Here is a 21,788-nt window from a genome sequence, read left to right as displayed (position 1 = left end):
AAACCATGGGAAGATTTGCAACAAATGGTGAAAATTGATTAAGAACTTCTGGTTATGCAGTGTGAATAATCTATTGTGTAGGAAGGAACTGCAGATGCTGGTTTACAGATCTTGGTACAAATCGGGATCTGTGCAGTTTCTCGTTCCGACATTTAATCTATTGCGGTTGATTCAAGGTTCAGTACTTTTCACCACGTGGTTAAGAAACGAAAGTGCTCTGTGGCTGCAAAAGTTGAGCATTTGATCTTGGCCAACTTGCAACTTTCCAACTGGTATCATACTTTAGAGTAGACCATGCTGTTAAATCCCATCCACTTTCTATCGCTGTTGCAGCCCATGTCAGATTGCTTGCTAACCAAAAATCTTCCTGATCACATTTCAAAGGGTTAACTCCCGCCAGTGTGTGCTAACATGCGCAATTTTCAAGTACTTGAGTTGGCCCCGACACAATGAATGAGCAAGAGGTTTTTTCAGAAGAGAATTGGGAATGATGCTGGAAACCATGTCTAGATTACTAGTATTCCTCTTTTCCCCTCCCTCCCTCCCCCACCCCGCTCCTTCAGGTTACTTGATGTCATTCACACGGAGAATAAGCTCTATTTGGTCTTTGAGTTTCTGCATCAGGATCTGAAGAAATTCATGGACGTCTCCTCAGTCACTGGGATCCCGTTGCCGCTCGTCAAGGTAAAATCACATTGGTTTCATGGAATGAAGTTTAAAAATTGACCAGAGCAAGAGCAAGCCGAATACTTGAGAGGTTTTCGTATCATAGCTCAGATTATTATTTTGTCTGACAGCATTGTGGCTATATTTCTGATGCAAATTAAACTGCAGAAGTACGGATGTCGTCGAGCGTGACCTTGGAGTGTCATCTTGGAGAGCTGCTTAAAGTGGATTCTCTGCCGTCTCAGAATGCCAAGCTTGTATTCTGCAGATGATCTTGGGCACGAGCTTCGGCGGGCTAATCCTGTGGTCAATGGTGAATTGCATCCATGGGGGGCAGCCATGGCCAGTCGCGTGTGTGCTGCACTGGAGTGTCTCGGGGAGGAAGAGCCTGCATTTCCATCATGCATCCCACATTCTCAATGCATTACAAAGCTCTTTCTCGTTGTAGATCACCATTAGAAAACTATGCCGTGCAAGCAGGCATAGCGGCCCATGCGCGCAGAGCAAGGATGCACAAACAGCAATGAAATAATTGACCATTTACCCTCGTTTTGATGGCTTTTGTTGATGGCTAAGCAATAAGAAAACTAGAGACAACAGGAACTGCAGATGCTGGAATGTTGCAGAGAACACCCACTGCTGGAGCTCAGCTGGTCAGGCAACATCTCTGGAGGGCATGGATAGGCGACGTTTCAGGCCTGAAGAAAGGTCCCGATCCTGAACATCACCTATCCATGTTCTCCAGAGATGCTGCCTGACCCGCTGAGTTACTCCAGCACTCTGTGTCCTTCAACTATAAAACTGTTTTGCTTAATATGGTGCCATGATATCTGTTGTATCTAGCTCAACCTTTCATCCAAAAGACATACTCCGGATTCTGATTTCCAAAATGATTTGTTAATATGGGTGGCGCAATATTTTGACACCAACAGTTTGCAGTACGGTTGAGAATATAAATCCTGATTTACAAATTGTGTGGCCTTTCCAGGTGCATGTATTCAGGTCCAGTGCTATTATGTACAGCTGGGTTGGTTTTCTTCAATAAGACATCTATGACTCTAATAGGGTCTCGATAAGACGGACACAGAGGATGGTTTCCACTTTTGGATGAATCTAGGATCGGAAGGAATAATTTCAGAATAAGGGGCTGCCCATTTCAGAGAGAGATGAGACGACGCAGAAACTGCAGGTGCTGGAACTGTGAGCAAAAACAAACTGCTGGAGAATCTCCTTGTCTCTGGAGGAACTCAGCAGGTCAGGCAGCATCTGTGGAGGGAAATGGACAGGCAATGTTTCGAGTTGGGACCCTTTAAGCTGTGGCTGGAACTGTGAGCAAAGACAATAGACAACAGCAATGGGAGAGGAGTAGGCCTTTGGCTCTGGAGGAACCTCAGCAGGTCATGGCAGCATCTGTCAGAGGGTTCCTAAATGGACAGGCCCTATCTAGTTCTCGAAAGTTGGGAACCCTTTAAGCCGCCCTGTGGGCAGAGGAATTCCACTGACTGCCATATGGGATGAAAAAAGTGTTCCCCTCGTCTCTGTTCTAAATGGCTTACCCCTTATTCTTAAAGGGTAGAGTTAAATAGGGTTTAAATCACAGCCTGTGCTGCTCGCATTGCAGTGATGGTAGAATATTTAACTTGGCAAATCCTTTAACCACACGTGTGTGAAGGAATGTGTGTAAAAGAATAGCAGAATTCAGGTTTTTTATTTTATTGTGTTAATGGCCCTTCATATTTTTGAGAAGATAGACACAAAAACTGGAGAAACTCAGCGGGACAGGCAGCATCTCTGGAGAGAAGGAATGGGTGATGTTTCAGGTCAAGACCCTTCTTTGAGAATTTCTAACAATTAGATTTTTATTCCAGGTTTCAAACAGCAGCCGGTTTTAGCTGTTCTGCTGGCACTTTTATTCAAACTTGTGATCTTGCAATCCACGCACAATCTGGAGTTTACCTCCCTGCCGATGTAACTCGAAACCAGCACCTTTGAAATATTGTGTGTTATTTTCTCTGATGGGGGTGTTTGGAACCAGGGAATATCATCTTACAATTAAGACCCAACCCATTTAGGAGTGAAACCAAGCAGCATTTCTTCACAAGAAAACATAATTGAAGCCCGCTCTGAAGGGCTGCTGGGAAGAATTGAAACTTTGAAGGTGAAAGTTAATCTTTTTTCTATGATTGAGGGTATCAGGGGATTACGGAGTTGCTGTGCAGATCACCTGTGGTCATATATTTATAACTTCCCAGTGAAAGACCATTCACCCATCGTACTGATGCCAGCGCCCAGGGGATTAACCCCATTTCCCCTTATTTACCTCAACTGATGCAATCTATTCCACCCTGTTTAGTTTAGAGACACAGCGCGGAAACAGGTCCTTCGGCCCTCCACGTCCGCGCCGATCAGCGATCCCTGCACACCGACACTAGTCCCACACACACTAGGGACAATTTGCAATCTTTACGGAAGCCAATTCACTGACAAACCTTTGGAGTGTGTGAGGAAACCGGAGCACCCGGAAAAACCCATGCAGGTCACGGGGAGAACGTACAAATACCGTGCTGCCAAGCACCCGTCGTCAGGATCGACCCTGGGTCCCTGGCGCTGCAAGGCAGCAACTCTACCGCTGCGCCATTGTGCTGCCCCTTGTTGCACCAAAATTTCCATATTTACCCACTTGTATCGACGAATTTCAGGCTTTTCGCTAATGTCACCCTTTTTGTAGCGATGTTACAGAACCTACCTTCGGCGCTGCAGATCTGCCACTGGCTGTGTGTGCGACTGGTGCCTTTGAGGGGGGGGCGGGATTAAAATGCATGTTTGTATCGCTTGTCGGAGAGGGATTTCCACAGGCTGCTAGTCAATGAAGAAAAATCGATCAGACTTCTGTTCCCGTTTTAAATCACTGGACAATTTAATAGTTGGATTAAAGTAAAAGGCGACTTCGAACGCCGTGAACACCTTCAATGTCACAGATCGTAATATCAGGACAAAACAAAGGGTAAGTCGTGTATTTCACATATAATCTTGCTTCTTGGGGTGGCTTTAGTCTAATTTTAATTTGCAAAAATGTTATTTAGTCCCCAAACAATTCGGCCATGTCTTGCCTGTCGATATGGGGTTAAAATTCATGGCAACGTTCCAATCAATCGCATTCCAGAAACACCCACTCGCAAATTGATTAAGATTCTCATTTTTTCTGGACATGTCATAAGAGCATCTAAATCGTCTATATTTTGTGTAATTGTCTATCCATAATCAATATTTTTATACTAAATATCCACAACCGTTTTAGTCACATGTATTGTGCAAAAAATAATAATTTTGATTATATTGAGAGTGGATGTTTCTAGATTAATTTATGGGAATTAAACATTAAATTTCTTCCATTTGGCATATAAGTTCATGACAGTGAAATTTAAAAATCATGTTATATTGTGAATTCTTGTGTGAATGGGATTAGATTGTTATTTGGATACTTAGGCTATTTAAAAAAAATTTTTTGACTTAAGAAATGGATAGATGTTTAGATCTAGTAATTGAATTTAGATTAATTTAATTGATTAGATAAATTTAATTGATTTGATGAAACGGATGAATATGAATTTTTTGATGGATGTTTACTATTTATTTTAGCGTTTAACTTTATCATTTCTATATTTTTTCTAAAACTGCAAATAATAACTTGTTTCTGTTAATACTGTTCCGTGCTTTTTTTCTTCTTTACATTTTAAACAGATGTCTCCAAAGAAGAAATGCAAAATTGTCAATCCGAATGCCCAGCAAAAGAGACTGATTTAGACAGCAATCGCAGAGATTATCTGAATTTGGACTACTCCAAATGTGATGATCTACAGGACATTCTTGATGGGAAAGTAGTGGGCAGAATGGCATGTCATGCATGGTTTGAAGAGCAAAAACTTGTCGTTTACAATGCCAAATATAAAAAGTTGTGGAAAAACAAGGTGTACAGAGTTGCTTATTGGTTACAATCTGAGGAGTATGATGATGCTACTGATTATGATATGCCAATGTACCAGCTAGCAACTGATCTTCTCCATAAAGACTTATTGCTAGAAATTGTAATTTATTTACCTATCTGTTACGGACTTACAGCATATAATACAATAATATTAAAGTTCTGATCTTGAGAATATCACATTTTTGAATTTTCAAGGCAGTCTGGGTGTTTATTACCATTTCCGTCACAACGGTCAATTTTGTAATTAGCTACAATTAGGTAACTAACTAATTATATGCTTTAATTTCAGGTCATCCAAGTAAGATGTTTTATATTTGTTTCAGAATGCTTCAATCTATAATAACTGAAAATGTCATTCAGTTCTCTTAATTTTTAAGGAGGTTATGGGATTTTGACTGTCCTCAATCACAGCTTTTGTGTTAAGTCAATGGAAAAGCAATAGGGAACAAGATGCAAATTTCCGAGTATGAAAATGGCCATAACTTTTTTAATACTGAAGATATGGAAGTGAATTAGGTGTCAAATTAAACTGTTTATGCTTTATCTGATGGAATAAATTGTAGACTTGATTTTTTAAATCTCAAAATGTTGTAACATTGCTACTTTTTGTGTGTTTAACAATTGTTGTGGACTCGGAGGGCCGAATGGCCTGTTTTCATGCTGAAGAATGCTGTGCTGTAGCATGGTTTCTTCCCAGAATTGCAGGGAATATTTAACTGATGGGAGAACGACTACGTACTGGTCTCATACTGTGCTGATGTTACTGATTCACTGAGTGCCGTGTTTAAAGCTGCCTTCCATCGTCTCGCTAATTCTACACTTGTCATGGCTTGCACCCTAAGCAAGATCTTCATCCCCTTTTGGAGGGATGGCCTTGCTCTTTGTCAAGATTCCAACCTGTTAACAGCTAAAGGAGAGGAATCTCAACATCCCTGTCTCGTCTGTTACGGGACTTCTGAGCCTGAAGAAGGGTCTCGACCTGAAACGTCACCAATTCCTTCTCTCCAGACATGCTGCCTGACCCGCTGAGTTACTCCAGCTTTTTGTGTCTTATCTTCTGAGCTTTACAACTTTATTTAATTTTGAGCTCTGTGGGGAAACTTGAGTTTCTTGATCACAGTGTTCTCTCTAAAGCTTCGAGTCTTGTTCCCAGCAGGGACAGAATGTCAATGACACTGAGATGTCAGGAGAAATTGCTTTTACAGCTTTTGCTTTTCCATTTTCAATTCTCATCGATCTTAACATGATGATGGGTGTGAGCTGTCTTGTTGCTGACCGGACAATCCAAACCCTCACTGAAAGGCTGCCGGTGAAGTGTTGAAACTTTCAAGGTGATAGTTAATCTTTTTTATTGCCCGATGAGCGAAGGTATCGGAATTATGGAGTTGCTGTGCAGACCACCTGTGGTCGTATACTTGCAACTTCACAGAGAAAGGGATTGACCTACATCCCCTTATTTGCATCGACTGCTGCAATCTATTCAATTTTGTAGTTAGACAGAAAAAGCCGGAGTAACTCAGCGGGACAGGCAGCATCTAGAGAGAAGTAATGGGTGATATTTTGGATCGAGACCTTTCTTCAGACTGAGTTACTCCAGCTTTTTGTGTCTATCTGGTTTAAGCCAGCATCTGCAGTTCCTTCCTACATGTTCCATCCCATACATGGTCTTTCATTCTGTTTTTGCCATTAACTTGCATTAAATAGTAATTTGCAGTGGCCAATGAACCGACTACCCCGTATGTCTTTGGGATATGGGAGGAAACCAGAGCACCCTGGAGGAAACCCACGCGGTCTTGGGGGGAGAGTTTTTATTCCACGCAGACAGCACCGGAAGTCGGGTTCAAACCCTGGAACTGAGGTGCAGCAGTTCCGAGACTGCTGTAGTCTAATAGAAGAGTAAAGCGGAATCGGCTTGAGCGACTGAAAAGCCTCTCCCTGTGGAAGTTGTTGCACCAAATCTTTCCATATTTTAAGCAAAGCAAAAATACATTTAAAAAATCTACTTAATTATAGAAACATAGATAGAAACATAGAAATTAGGTGCAGGAGTAGGCCATTCGGCCCTTCGAGCCTGCACCGCCATTCAATATGATCATGGCTGATCATCCAACTCAGTATCCCGTACCTGCCTTCTCTCCATACCCTGATCCCCTTAGCCACAAGGGCCACATCTAACTCCCTCTTAAGGGCCACATCTAACTCCCTCTTACATTTTCCCACACGGACAGACAAATTTCAGTCTTTTCACTAACATAACGCTTTTTGTGTGTTTATGGATCGTCGTGGTCCTTGAGGGCTGATGGGCCTGTTTCCATGCTGAACAATGCTGTGCTTTAACATGGTTTCTTCGCAGAATAGCAGGGAATATTTAATTGCCAGGTGAAGTTGCGTAAACAGCCATGGGATATTGTTGCTTTTTCATGTTTTGTTCATCATCAACCTTAACATAGTGGTTGGTGTGAGATGTCTTGTTGCTGAGCTTATTAATGATTGGGCTTTTTTTTTCTCCCTCTCTCTTTCCCCCCCCCCCGGTTCAGAGTTACCTATTCCAGCTGCTACAGGGGCTTGCGTTCTGCCATTCGCATCGAGTGCTTCACCGCGACTTGAAGCCCCAGAACTTGCTCATCAATGCGGAAGGTGCAATCAAACTAGCTGACTTTGGGCTCGCGCGAGCCTTTGGAGTGCCTGTTCGCACGTACACCCATGAGGTACGCTTATTGAGTGGGCTGCCGCCTCTGGGCGTTGTCGGCAACTGAGCCATGGCAGCTCCCACGGCTCTCGTGATCCGCGGTTCCCTCCGCAACTCCAGGGACTGGTCATGTAACGCACGGCGTGATCAACACTCTGTTACTCATTTCCTCCACCCGCCATCTCTGCAACCTCCCTCCACTCTCCTGACGAGCTCTCCATATGTCTTTGGCGCGATCAATTCTGCCACGTATCGACATGGATTGGGAATCGATAAACTGGCAGAAAGCAAAGAGTTGGGAGGAAAGGGATCGTGGTCAGGATGACAGGATAATAGTTCTCCAAGGGTTGGAAGTTGCCTGACCTACTTGGGTACTTCCAGCATTTTCTGCCTTTGTCCCCAAGGGCTAAAGCCTGGAAAAGTAAGAGAATGTGAGATTGGGTAGAAATAGTTATGCAAGTATTTATTTTCTGAGAAAGCATGAAAAATCATTGATGAAAATATACCCAGTCGTCAAATACTTATTCTCTGTGGAGGTCAGAGACTGTACAACTATAAATATTATTCTACAGGCTCAAATCAAAGGGAATAGAATGAGTTTGAAATAGTATGTTTTTTTTTTTTCCCTTGCAGGTTGTCACACTGTGGTATCGAGCCCCAGAAATCCTCTTGGGATGTAAATATTACTCCACTGCAGTCGACATCTGGAGTCTTGGCTGCATCTTTGCAGAAATGGTAACAGATTCTAAAGTTAGTTAGCATAGTTTTATCATGAGATAATGATTGATGTGAAGAATATCTTAAAGATGCATTTCCTGAAATCCTTTATCCCCTCTGTTTCTCCTCTTCTGCTCTCGTCTCTCGGATTGTGTGTTCCTGACAATGGGGAGGTGTTGCAATTGTGTCCCCAAGTGTGCTTGTTACTGGCTTCCACCACCAACATCAACTGCTCAATCAGCAACCCGCCCCTCCCCCCCCGAATCCCACCTTGCTGCACATACCCCTCCAAGCTACTACCCTTGGGATGCGTAATACAATGAATGATAGAAGTTAGACACAAAATGCTGGAGTAACTCAGCGGGTCAGACAGCATCTCTGGAGAAAAGGAATAGGTGACGTTTCGAGTCGATGCCCTTCTTCAGACCCGTTTCGGATTGAGACCCTTCTTCAGACCGACCCAAAACGTCACCCATTCCTTTTCTCCAGAGATGCTGTCTGACCCGCTGAGTTACTCCAGCTTTTTGTGCCTATCTTCGGTTTAAACCTGCACCTGCAGTTCCTTCCTATACAATGAATGATCCCTGTATCTGCGTGTGTTTGTTTTTTTTAGTGGGTTTAGAGTCTGCTGAAGGCAGTTTTTATACATAATTTTGTGGCATACAGGACTGCTTTTGTCACAACATCCCCACAGCATGATACCAGCCCCGCTCTGTGATACCGCCAACAGCATCGATCCAGACGGGTATCATCAGGTCGGGAAATTTTCGAGTGGGGTTCTTCCAATACATTGCCATGTAAAAGATGCCAGCACGTTTGTTGCCAGCAGCTACCTAGCTTGAGTGTAAATCCTGACAAGATGGCAATGGTACCCGTGGAAATGGAGAATGGCCTATCAATATGATCATGGCTGATCATCCAACTCAGTATCCTGTTCCTGCCTTCTCTCCATACCCCCTGATCCCTTTAGCCACAAGGGCCATATCTAACTCCCACTTAAATATAGCCAATGAACTGTGTGGCCTCAACTACCTTCTGTGGCAGAGAATTCCACAGATTCACCACTCTCTGTGTGAAAAATGTTTTCCTCATCTTGGTCCTAAAAGATATCCCCCTTATCCTTAAACTGTGATCCCTTGTTCTGGACTTCCCCAGCATTGGGAACAATCTTCCTGCATCTAGCCTGTCCAACCCCTTAAGAATTTTGTAAGTTTCTATAAGATCCCCCCTCAATCTTCTAAATTCTAGCGAGTACAAGCCGAGTCTATCCAGTCTTTCTTCATATGAAAGTCCTGACACCCCAGGAATCAGTCTGGTGAACCTTCTCTGTACTCCCCCTATGGCAAGAATGTCTTTCCTCAGATTAGGAGACCAAAACTGTACGCAATACTGCAGGTGTGGTCTCACCAAGACCCTGTACAACTGCAATGTTGTGCATTCCACTTGTCCTGGGAACCTGGCTGTAAAGTATCAGAAGGTTGAAGCGTGCATTACATCAGTCCAGGTGCTGTAAGTGCAATCTTACTGATTTGCAGCTTGTAAATAACAATTCCCGAACATGCTTCCCTTCGCTCAGCAGTGTGGCTATTTTTCTGTGTTTCACACCAGGCAGAGCTGCTTCTGCCCATAATTATCCTAACCTAACCTCCTTCTTTCCAATTAGCAGTGCCAAGGATAGTAACAGGTAGTGAGCAGCCACTGTTAGTTGCTACAAGCCCATTGAAAATCCAATTAAATGCATATCCTTCACTTAAATATAGAAAGTGAGGCAGCCATTTGGTGATTAGCAGAGGTGCAACGTCGTTTCATCAATTGAATTTATGCCACATTGCCTGGAGTGCATTGAGCCACCGCACAAAGACATTGATTCAGAGTGTTGAGTTCCAAAAGAAATACTTCTGTGCCTTTGATTGCTAACATTAGCTCTCAGATGATCTCCCAGCCTCTCTGTAGCCTGATTCCCGTGTGATGCATCTCATCTGGTTCTCCTCTGGGCCACTGGGTTGTAGGGCATGACATGGTGCATGACTTTGGTGTGATAGGGTGGGGAGGTGGTCAGCGGTATTCTTGCAGCCGCCCTAAAAGATAAAACGCATAGTTTAGAGATAGTGTGAAAACAGGCCCTTCGGCCCTCCGAGTCCGCGCCGACCAACGATCCCCGCGCATTAACGCTATCCTACACGCACAAGGGACAACTTTACATTTGTACCAAGTCAATTAACCTACAAACCTGTACGTCTTTGGAGTGTGGGAGGAAACCAAAGATCTCAAAGAAAACCCATACAAGTCACGGGTAGAACGTACAAACTCCGTACAGACAGCACCCGCAGTCGGGATCAAACCCGTGTCTCTGGCAACTCTACCGCTGCGCCGCCATGCTGCATTTGTCTCAAATGAACAGAACCATTTCTCATTCAAAAGTTTTGAATTTTAAGCACTTCGGTGTAGTCCACTTGATGTTTGTTGAATATGGTTACTGGAAGGCAATGGGCAACTTTTCCATTCCCACTGCTCCCATCATTTCCCTCCCTTCCTGCCTAGGCACTGTGTTCTGTAAAGAAGATAGCTCAGTGAGCAGCCTCCAGCACCCTGCCATTGTTTCCTCTTCCTTTTCGGAAGGGCCAGTCCTCTGCATGAGAACCTGCTGTTGCAGGGCTGAATGGCTCTTGTCATTTAGCATGACTAGAGATGGTGCAAAAGCTTTAAGTTCTTGGGGCACTGCAATCTGTTCAAGGTGGACCAGTTGTACCTCAGCAGGTCTGGGATTAATGTCTTTGCAAAGAGGTCCACTCCTGGTTGGGGAACATTTAAGCTAAAATGGCAGTGTTCTGTTGCCCTTAACCAAACGGCTCGTTCGGCCCAATGCTGTTATTGTGTCTGCCTCAACTACCTCCTCTGCCAGCTCGTTCCATCTACCCGCCACCCTCTGAGTGGAAAAAGTTGCCCCTCAGGTTCTTATTAAATCTTGCCCCTCTCACCTTAAAACCATGTCCTCTTTGATTTCTCCTACCCTGCGTAGAAGACTGTGCATTCACCGTATCCATTTCCCATATAATTTTACACACATGCCTAGTTCTGCTCCTGTAACATATGAACCGCTATAAGATCAGCCCTCAGGATCCTACGCTCCAAGGTTTAAAGTCCTAGCCTTCCCAACCTCTCCTTATAGCCCAGGCCCTCACATCCAAGATATTCTCTTTGTTCTATCCATCTCTGTCCAACTCAAAGCTCCTTTCCAATTCTGATGAGTCTTTGATCTGAAACATCAACTCTGTTTCTCTATCCACCGGTGCTGCTTGACCAGTGTTTTCTGTTTTTATTTCACATTTCCAGCATCTGCATTTTTTTTAATTGGCTGGTCAATAGAATGTCTTTAGTTGTGGATAAGGATGGTAAACTGCTGGCACGAGTAGCAATGTGGGAATATGATGCGACTCAAAGGACTGTATTGGGCACTTGATATTCCAGGATATAATGTGTTCAGAATAGATTGGGAAGGAAAAAGAAGAGGTGGGTGATGATTCTAATTGAAGATGCTTGAGAGAGTGATGTTCTTGAGGGAGTTAGGAAGAGAATCCTTTTGCATGGACTTAACCCAGGAAGGAATGTACCACCACTGGAGCTATCGGGTGGTATATTAGAGTGGTGGGCAAGGAAAGGGTGGAATTTCAGAAACTTGCATTGTTTGCTGGTAAACAGACATTTCTGCAATTGGTTCTGGAGAATGAGTTGACCTAAGAATGAGTGGGGGAACAGTCAGAGAACAGTGATTGTTGAGACAGGTATCTCTGCATGAAAATAATACTTTATTGCCCAAACTTACTCCATAACTAAAGGTTTTCTTGCTCCTTCTCCCCCCCCCACCCCATCCCTAAGCAGAAGAAGGGGAAATTGAGTTGCTGTTCTTTGTTCCAGTAACGTTTTGCAAAGATGTTCACTGTGTAAGGAGCAGAATAAATAGAGCTCCTCTGAAATGTACTTTCAAATGGCTTCATTGTTTGAGTATGATGCATGATTCTTGTGCAGTGGGCTCGTGGTGTAATGGAACTTTCTGACCCATTCCCATTCGGATAGAAATTCTTGCTCTCCACTACACATACTTCTGCTTTTCTTGTCACATAGTATGTTCACTGTGTTTCACAGAATCATAAGGACTCCGGTGGAGATGTGATTGTGTGCGTCACCCTAAGGTTATTGAGGGGAGAGAAAGAGTTCACTGTTAATGAAATATTCAAAGTAGTTGAGCCTGATCTGTAACCATTGCAAGGCCAAACTGCCATGTGAGCACTGGAATGAAATTATATTCCTTTTCATCTGTGGCTCTAAAATGGTGTCCTGACTGCAGAATGAGGAACACTAGAGGATTCTGGTGGAACTTGTATTGTGTGAGAACTTGTGAACCGTCACAGGTCAACACAGTGTAGGGAGGAACTGCAGATGTTGGTTTAAACCAAAGACAGACACGAAATGCTGGAGTGACTCAGTGGATCAGGCAACATCTCTGGAGAGAAGGAAGAGGGTAGAGACACTTCTTCAGACTCGTTGAGTTGCTCCAGATTTTTGTGTCTCTCAGGTAAATACAGTATGGTGCATCAAAAATAACTTGGGGACAAATATTATTTGCTTTTACTTATAGCTTAGAATTACAGCATGGAAACAGGATCTTCGTCCCGCAGAGTCCCAAGTCAACCGTCGATCACCCATTCACACTTGTTCACTGTTATCTGACTTTCTCGTCCTCTCCCTACAGACTAGGGGCTAATTTACAGAGGCCAATTAATTAGAGTAAACCCATGCAGTTACAGGGAGAACAATCTTGTTTAAAGAAGAAAACGTTGGAAGGGCCCTAATGATACAACTTTTAAAATAACATTTTATTTAAAATAATTTAAATATTTTAGTTTAAAATACAAATTTTGAAATGTCTGGTGATCCCAGTATACAAGTGGGAGATGCTACATCCAGTAAATCTATTGAGAATCTTCAATTGGATTCAGTATTTGGTTTCCTGATCTTCTTTCTTGTGGGTGGTGTAACAGTTGAACAACAACAATTTTACATTTGAATGTTTAATCCAAATAATTGTAATCTGGGTGGCAGAATGCATTATTGTGATAACTCCTTTATGATGTTGTCCTGATAGATTTGACAACCAGGATCCTCCAGTTTAACGTTGAAGGGCTTTCCTAGTTGAAGAGAGTATCTGGAGGAAATTCATGCGGTAATAGGGAGAGTTGAAGAGATTAGCACGGTGGCAATCCCGACTACGGGTGTTGCCTGTACGGAGTTTGCGCGTTCTCCCCGCGACAGCGTGGGTTTTCCCTCAGATCTTCGCTTTTCTCCCACGCTCCGAAGACGTACAGGATTGTAGGTTAATTGGCTTGGAATAAATGTTAAATTGTCCCTGGTGTGTGTAGGATAGTGTTAGTGTGCGGGGATCGCTGGTCGGTGCGGATTTGGTGGGTGAAAGGGCCTGTTTCTACACTGTATCTCTAAACTAAACAAAGTATCTTGCTGACAACATACAACAAATAATCCTACGTCATTTTTGCCACCTCCAACGTGACCCCACCACTCGCCACATCTTACCATCTCACCCAATGTCTGCCTTCCGCAAAGACTGCTCCCTCCGCAACTCCCTTGTCAATTCTTCCCTTCCCTCCCGTACCACCCCCTCCCCGGGCACTTTCCGTTGCAACCGCAAGAAATGCAACACCTGTCCCTTCACCTCCCCCCTCGACTCCATTCAAGGACCCAAGCAGTCGTTCCAGGTGCGACAGAGGTTCACCTGTATCTCCTCCAACCTCATCTACTGCATCCGCTGCTCTAGATGTCAGCTGATCTACATCGGTGAGACTAAGCGGAGGTTGGGTGATCTTTTCGCCGAACACCTCCGCTCAGTCCGCAATAACCTACCTGAACTCCCGGTGGCTCAGCACTTCAACTCCCCCTCCCATTCCCAATCCGACCTCTCTGTCCTGGGTCTCCTCCATTGCCAGAGTGAGCAACACCGGAAATTGGAGGAACAGCACCTCGTATTCCGCTTGGGGAGCCTGCATCCGGCGGGCATGAACATTGAATTCTCCCAATTTTGTTAGCCCTTGCTGTCTCCTCCCCTTCCTTAGCCCTCAAGCTGTCTCCTCCCATCCCCCAGCCCTCGGGCTCCTCCTCCTCCCTTTTTCCTTCCTTCTCCCTGCCATCCCCTATCAGTCTGAAGAAGGGTTTCGGCCCGAAACGTTACCTATCTCCTTCGCTCCATAGATGCTGCTGCACTCGCTGAGTTTCTCCAGCATTTTTGTGTACCTTCGATTTTCCAGCATCTGCAGTTCCTTCTTGAACACAAAGTATCTTGCTACTATGTTGAGGCTCGTGTCACTGATACCATTTATGTTTTGAAAAGACCCGTGTCTCCACCAACCAACAGACTTGCCAGAATCTTATCTTTACCTGCTTATACATGTTATATCAGGCAATGTTTCTGGTGTGGAAAATGCATTGCCATAATATTCAAGGAAACATTAAATAGAGTCCCTGGAGTGTGCTGACTGCACTTGCCTCCACCGAACAACACAGTGTTGGCATTCCTGGGCCAAAAGGCAAAGTTTATTTTAGCCTTTTGGAAACTGCTTATACAGTGGGTACACAATTAGTTGTAAATTATTTCTTGTTGTTTTCCCTGCATCTTATCCTCCACTCCCTGCCATTGCATTTTAAATGGTTTGTTGAAATTTTGTGGTGTGGGTATGAACAGTGGTGGACTGGGTCTAAATATATTGGTTGCCAGGAGACAAAGGGGTCCCACTTCATCTGGGGCCCACTTGCCATCGGGCAAGCTGACACCCTGGCCAGTCCGCCACTGGGTATGAAACATTGTAGCCTGAATACCATATCAGAGTTGCTGCCACATGTAAACTGGACCAGGAATCGGCAACATCAGAACAGAGGAGGCAGCAAATTGGTGAGGGGTGGAATCTTGAGTTTCCAATTATTTAATTGCCGCATTGCCTGCCTGTGAAAATTGAGCACACCGTTGCAGCCGACTACTCTTGAAGCCATGGTGTGGTTTGTGCAAACTTTACAGACAATTCTGCTTTTGTTTGGTCTCAGATCACAAGAAGAGCCTTGTTCCCTGGAGACTCTGAGATAGATCAGCTGTTTCGCATATTCCGAACCCTTGGAACGCCGGATGATTCCATCTGGCCAGGAGTGACATCCATGCCCGATTACAAGCCCACATTTCCACGGTGGATTCAACAGGATCTTAGTAAAGTGGTCCCCCCTTTGGACGAGATTGGCAGGGATTTGTTGGCGGTGAGTACGAGTATAATGTCCTGTAAAGATTTCTAAGGAATTTTAGTGAACTGCAGGGTGATCAAGCTGTAGAACTCGAGCTCTGGACTGATAGGACTTTATGATAGAAATTTCCTATACGTCCAACTGTAGTTTCAGGCTTGTGTGAAATAGAGAAGTTAGTGTAGTGGTAGTTTAAGAGTAAACCACTCACAACTTGTACCCTTCTGACTTTGCAAGCAAAAGTGCTTAAGATCGAATGCAAGCAGAAAATAGAAGTTTTCTACACTTCTACTGATATACCAATGTATAAATTGTAAAAATCTGGAAATAGTTTACACTTGCCTCTGGTATGGACCGTAGGGAAGAGTTTATGTTTGAAATTAATTCATCATCCCTACAAAGGATTGGATAATAATTTGTCCTTGGCTGTTCATGTACAATTGAGGCTATTTAGCACACCGAGAGACACTACCCCTGATGCTCTTTCAGTTTTCCCTTCAGTCTTAATGAACTTAAGGTTTTTTAAACTTCCCGTGTATTCTTGAAATTCTTATGAATTTGAAAGCGGGGGACATGTATGACTGAGAACTGACCAAGTTTGATTCCTCTTTCTTGCAGCAAATGCTTCAATATGATCCAAGCAAGCGCATCTCGGCGAAGAACACCCTGACCCATCCTTTCTTCCAAGATGTGACCAAACCGGTCCCTCACCTTCGAGCGTAAAATTCAGCTGCTCTGAAAAGCCTGAAGTCTCTTGTAGGGAACCGACGAAGGTGTCTATTCATACAGTCAGCCCAGTCTTTATTCGCAGTGCCAAAGATTCACTTGTTGGCCACTAACATCTTGTGAGCTTTTATTTACAAATTCCATCTGATCTTTGTGGACATTCAAATTTAACACTTTTTATATTGAAGTATTTTTTATATTCTTCTGCTAAATGGGTGACATCCCGTTAGACTACCTCATGGGGCCATCTTGGCTATGACCAATACAGATTGAAAGGTTCTGGAAAGTGTTAGTGCTTCCATTGTAATACAGAGGGACAGAATAGTTGTGCAGTTGTGCTAAAATACTCTGTTGCTTAAAGTATGCTCTAATTATATTGACCAATTAATCAAAACATTTTTTTTTAATAACCCTCATCTTTTCATCTAAAAGAAAGCTAATCTCCATCTTTAAGCCAAGAAGATCACAGTTTGATTCTTCACATTTACGGATCTCAGTAAAGTGCCACAATTTTCTGGGTTTGAAAAGGTGAAAAGGCCATGATTTCACTTCCTGGTTACTATCCAGCAGACCTTGCCGACAGTTTATAGGTAGGAATAACAATGTGAATGCAATGCAATGCATCTTGAGGTGGGTGCGTTCAACCAACATTCATTCCCCGGTCTGGATTGTGAAGAGTGACCTTTTAGACAAGCTAGAAACTGCTTGCTGAGCTTGAAGAGTTAGTCTAGAGGAGCGCAAAAATTAAGTAATGGGGTGATAGTTTACCGAATAGCTGAAATAGACTGTGTTTTAGATCCGATTTAAAACCAAACCAAACATAAATCCGGTGCTTAAATTAGTTAATCTCAGCCAGATTTGCAGTGGAGGACGCACTACAGTTTTAATGAGCAGGGGAAGTTGGCCTGGCTTGGTCACCACTTGGGTGTTTCCAACAGGAAAAAAACGTGTTGGTATGAATGTCTGGTGAATATTTGCTAAAGCATGTCAATAAAGTAGAGGGATGGGTAGTAAATGCATCAAAAGGCAAAGATAGATTATATCGATAATACTTTATTATAATTGATTAGGCTACCAGCGGGTTCACCTAGCAGATTAATATTACAGGTGTAGTTTGTCAGGACGGTCACTTTAGTTCACTGCACCATGATTAAGTAAATCTGATAATCTACGTTTCGGGTGCCTTTGTCTCCCGGTAGGAGCGTGACTACTGTAGTTCAGTCTTGACTCCAGCAGGGACGTTGGCACAGTTTGTCAGCGTATACTGGTTTAACGTTAGTGACAAATTCTTGATAGTAGAAAAAGCACAAGTAACAAGCGTGGTGAACGAAGAGGGTAGTGAGCTGTACAAAGAATCCACGAGCACATGGTCGTGAAGCTTCTGAATTGTCTGACCTTTAATTCGAGTTAATTTACAATTGAATCGAGTTGAATCAACAATCCCACGAAAGCTTAATTAAAACTCTATAGCTTAAAATGTCACTTCAAAATAATATCGAAATGTGATTTTAAAAACACAAACTTTTAATCTGCTGTCTAACTTCTAATCATGGATCTGCAAAGGGCAATATTCCAGTGTTTTGAGAATAGTTATAAATATCATTTGTTTTACACAAGCTCACCTGAATTCTTATTGGAGTTTAGCCAGCACATGTGTGTTTCAATACAATCTCGCTGCTCTCACTTTGGGTAGGTGTGCCTGAGTGACACTCCATTGATGGGAGATCAAATATTTGTGATTAATTGGCTTACAGCGGTGATTAAAATTGGGTACAATGTGTCTGCAGCCCAAACACAACAGGCAATTATACAAGTGTGTAGCCTCTGCTGTGCTGTGTTACTGATTTTCAATTTGTCTATGGGTTGAATCCTAATGGTCACTAAAATAAGCCTCAGGAATGCCATAAGCACATCAAACCCAGTAAAATGGCGAATACACTGATGCAGAAACCAGCTAGGTCAAAATCACAATGTGATGTCCACAGATTGGTTAAAAATTATAATCGCATAATTATTCTCATGATTCATCAATGTCTTTTGGGGAAATCTGGGAGGCAGCAACTAGTCTCAGAATTATTTTCCTGCCTGCAGACCTCTGAGGGAAACCAGAATGAGATCATTAGCTAAGTGTGTAAATGGTTGAGAGACGAGAAGGCCCCGAGTGACTCGATGGTTAAAGCCACTGTTCAGTAAGGAACTGTGCAGCACAGTAGCGAAACATTTCTGGTGCCTTGCCTCAGGCAGCAATAATGGTGCCTTGCTGCCTGAACTAGAAAGAAGGGATACTGCCATAGATTTTTGTCTCGTGTTCCATTGTAATGTCCCTCAACCATCCATTTCAACTTTAGTTCAATTCACCAACTCGTCCCACACTGTAGTAACTAATCCTTTTCCGACCAAGTCTTTGGTCTATTTTAGACTTTGGTATTTTGACTATTTTATAAAGAAAACTCAAACAGCAGTTTATATTTTCAAACTTAACTATCCATTTTATGTCTGAAAAGATTTATTTAAATTTGTCGTACAGATTAAAATTAAAGAATGTTGTAAATTCTGGTTTCCTTGGTGACCCATTTCTGTACACTCCTGCATTTTGGCACACTGGCTGTTGTGGTGGCTTGTCTGTGCAACTTGCCAAAAATAATGGTCTCATAATGGTGCAGTGTCCGCTATTAGCACCAATCTGACCCTGTGGGTGAGCTTTGATTGATTTATTTTTTAAACTTGGGGATTCATGAGATTTACAGTGGCCATGTTTTAAACTTGTGGAAAATTAAAAATATTTGTAAACAAAGTCATCCGTGTGGTAGAAAAATTAAAAGTTATATCCACTTGAATTGCACGTACACTTGGATTACAAAGGAACGTGTTTTCTGCGTTTCTGTGTCAGCCAGAAAGAGGCATTCTTGTTTTCTTTTCTCGTGTTTTGCGCTGTGACTTTAGTTTCTAATTCGGACTTCAACGGCCCATCGTCAGTTAGACACTCCTCTCCAATCTGGAGAGGGCACTATCACCCATATCACCCATCAGTGACATTGTGGGCAGCACAAATTGAACGCTGGAGGCCTGGTTCCAGTGGACATCCATTTAACCTTATTGTGATTCATTATTACAGCTCTGGGATAAAGTCGTGTGATTTCACTACAATTGTTCACCTTTAATTAAAGCCAAAAGTGCTGGTGAGTGAATCTCGCTCCTCTCATCCTCCACCAGTCAGCGGTTTATTATAAATAACAAATCTCTCGTCTCCCTCTCCCCTGACTTTCAGTCTGAAGAAGGGTCTCGACCCGAAATGTCAGCTGTTCCTTTTCTCCAGAGATGCTGGCTGACCCGCTGAGTTACTCCAGCTTTTTGTGTCTATCTTCGGTTTAAACCATCATCTGCAGTTCCTTCATACTAAGGTGATTTATTTTATTTTGTGTTATTAAAATTATTTTATGGCTGATGTGCAGGTACAGCAAGTAATTAGCTCTGAATATATTCACTGACACTATTGACTGAGTTGGAAGTAGTGTAGATCAACCATGTCAAACCCCATAAGAATTCTGTATGTTTCAATGAGACCGTCTCTCATTATTCAAAACTCTAGAGTAGGCCCAGGCTGCTTGATCTCTCACATGAATCAATCTGCTGCATAAACATTACATTATCTCTATCATAAGTACATCCATCCTTGGGGTGGGAGACCATATCTGTACATAGCATTCCCAGCTGTAATCTCATCTAGGTTACTCATAATTGCAGTATCTTGCAATAAAGGCCAACATACTATTCCCCTCCGCAATTAGTTTCTTATTGTTGTGGTTATGGTAGTGGACTAGAAATCTAAATGCCTGACCCGAGACATGGATTCGAATCCCAGTATGACAGCTGGTGAATTTAAATTAAATTTTGAATTTTAAAAAATCACGTCGGTAATGGAGTTCATGAAAATGCCTGTTGCTATAAAATTCTTCTTGGGCCCCCTTCGGTCGTGGCTGACCATGGGTGCCTCCAACGTGCTATTACCTATATGGAGGACGCCTGTGTGTGACTTTATTTAACGTGGGGAGACTGGTGCACAGACAATCCTTGACAGATCTGGGTTAGGATCCAGTGGCATGGAGTCCAAGGCGACCGGAGATCCTTTTCTGCTGCAGCCTTCCCAGCCGTCGTGACGCTCCACTAAGGTCAGCCATCGTCCTCCGCCTGTTCCACTGTTGAGGACTTGGTTGGATTGCTCTTTGTCAGAGACCTCCCCCTCGACCTTACCGCCATGGGTGGCCCTACCAGGAGCATCACTCCAGACGGCATCGCTCTCAGGATCTCAAGTCCACACAAGTTCATTTCAACACGACAAGGTGACAATCCACAGGATAATAGAATCTGCTTTATTAGCCCCCGGTTCATGAAGTTACTTAGTTACTTTTGTGCTGAATTTAGGATTAAAGTTTTGACATCCAACCTTCCATTTGATTCCTCCTCAATAGAATATGCACATAGAACAGTGCAGCACAGAAACAGGCCCTTCAGCCCAGTGTGTGTGCCAAACATGATGCCAAGGGACCAGCACTCTGCCTGCCAAAGGGATCAGCACTCTAGATAATAAATACTTGTGTCTAATGCAAATTAGCCATCATGGGTTCATTGAATGTTGCTTATTAAATCGACATTATGCATTTGTTTAATTCCATGCGTTCAGAACATAGGAATTTATTCTCAGTTCTTGCCACCTAATGTGACTTCACAAAGCAGATAACGTTAATACCAACAAGATCTTGAAGCCCCCACCACTGGGAGTTATCAACCTTGAGGTTAGTGAATAAAGATAATGTCCTTGAAATTTCATGAGATAAATTATGCTGGAATTGCACCATTGAACCAGAACCTGCAGCTGTAAATGCAGAACTGAGTCTGCTGAAATTTGGCAAGGTAAGTCGGTTTAAAAATCTTTGTACAGAAGGGGAGTATTGTGCTCAGATTATCAAGAACCCTCACCACCCTGGCAACGCTCACCCTTCACTCCTGCCAGAGGATGGTGCTTTGGAATTCAATGACACAGACGGCGGTGGAGGCTAAATTATTGGGTATTTTTAAAGCGGGGATTTATCGGTTCTTGATTAGGGTTGGTGTCAAAGGTTATGAGGAGAATGGGGTTGAGAGGGAATAATAGATCAGCCATGATCAAATGGTAGAGCAGACCTGATAGGCTGAATGGCCTAATTTCGATCCTATGTTGTATGATCTTTGGAGAATCAGAAATAGTTTTCTGAATGTCAGCATCTCCTAACTCTATGTAACTTAGGACAAATTTTAATTGGCTTGCTGGGGTGTCTGCGGGGACCTATTAAATATAGAAACAGACTTTGTATTTTAATTTGTGGTTATTGAGGTATCAATTGTGTTAGGGGCTAGGAGAATCAAGGGATATGAGGAGAAAGCAGGCACGGGTTACTGATTGTGGACGATCAGCCATGATCACAATGAATGGCAATAATTGATTGAAGGGCCAAATGGCCTCCTGCACCTATTTTCTATAATTAGGTGCCAGGCTGCTAACCTTGAATAATCTGATGCAATATCTATTTATTTTCCCCGCTTCTACTCTCTGATACTGTATATCCTAGTGTTACAGTTCCATGGTAACCTCGATCATTTGCCTCTGAGAAATGTATCTGCCACTTTTACAAAAAAAAAGATTGTCTGATTCAAAAGAAAGTTGAAGTCACAAAG

General features: G+C 43.1%; 1 protein-coding gene across 4 annotated transcripts in view; it reads left to right on the top strand.

The window, feature by feature from the left end:
- The window catches only part of cdk2 (cyclin-dependent kinase 2), a 29,849-nt gene extending 10,979 nt beyond the window's left edge, over positions 1-18,870 (top strand). For 2 of the 4 annotated variants that reach the window (XM_055664457.1, XM_055664456.1), the window contains 5 exons: positions 564-684; positions 7,189-7,359; positions 7,974-8,090; positions 15,165-15,368; positions 15,969-18,870. In XM_055664457.1, coding sequence (XP_055520432.1) covers positions 564-684; positions 7,189-7,359; positions 7,974-8,090; positions 15,165-15,368; positions 15,969-16,073 — 718 coding nt within the window. In that variant the 3' untranslated portion in view covers positions 16,074-18,870. Of the gene's footprint in view, positions 1-563; positions 685-4,407; positions 5,651-7,188; positions 7,360-7,973; positions 8,091-15,164; positions 15,369-15,968 lie in introns of those variants that run through there. The other 2 variants (XM_055664458.1, XM_055664459.1) reach the window with 2 other exon arrangements.
- The last annotated feature ends 2,918 nt before the right edge of the window (positions 18,871-21,788 follow it).

The sequence above is a fragment of the Leucoraja erinacea genome, chromosome 40, assembly GCF_028641065.1.
Source record: "Leucoraja erinacea ecotype New England chromosome 40, Leri_hhj_1, whole genome shotgun sequence".
NCBI classification, from domain to species: Eukaryota; Metazoa; Chordata; class Chondrichthyes; order Rajiformes; family Rajidae; genus Leucoraja; species Leucoraja erinaceus.
Note: the sequence above shows the minus strand (reverse complement) of the source record. Positions and strands in the feature narration are given on the sequence as shown.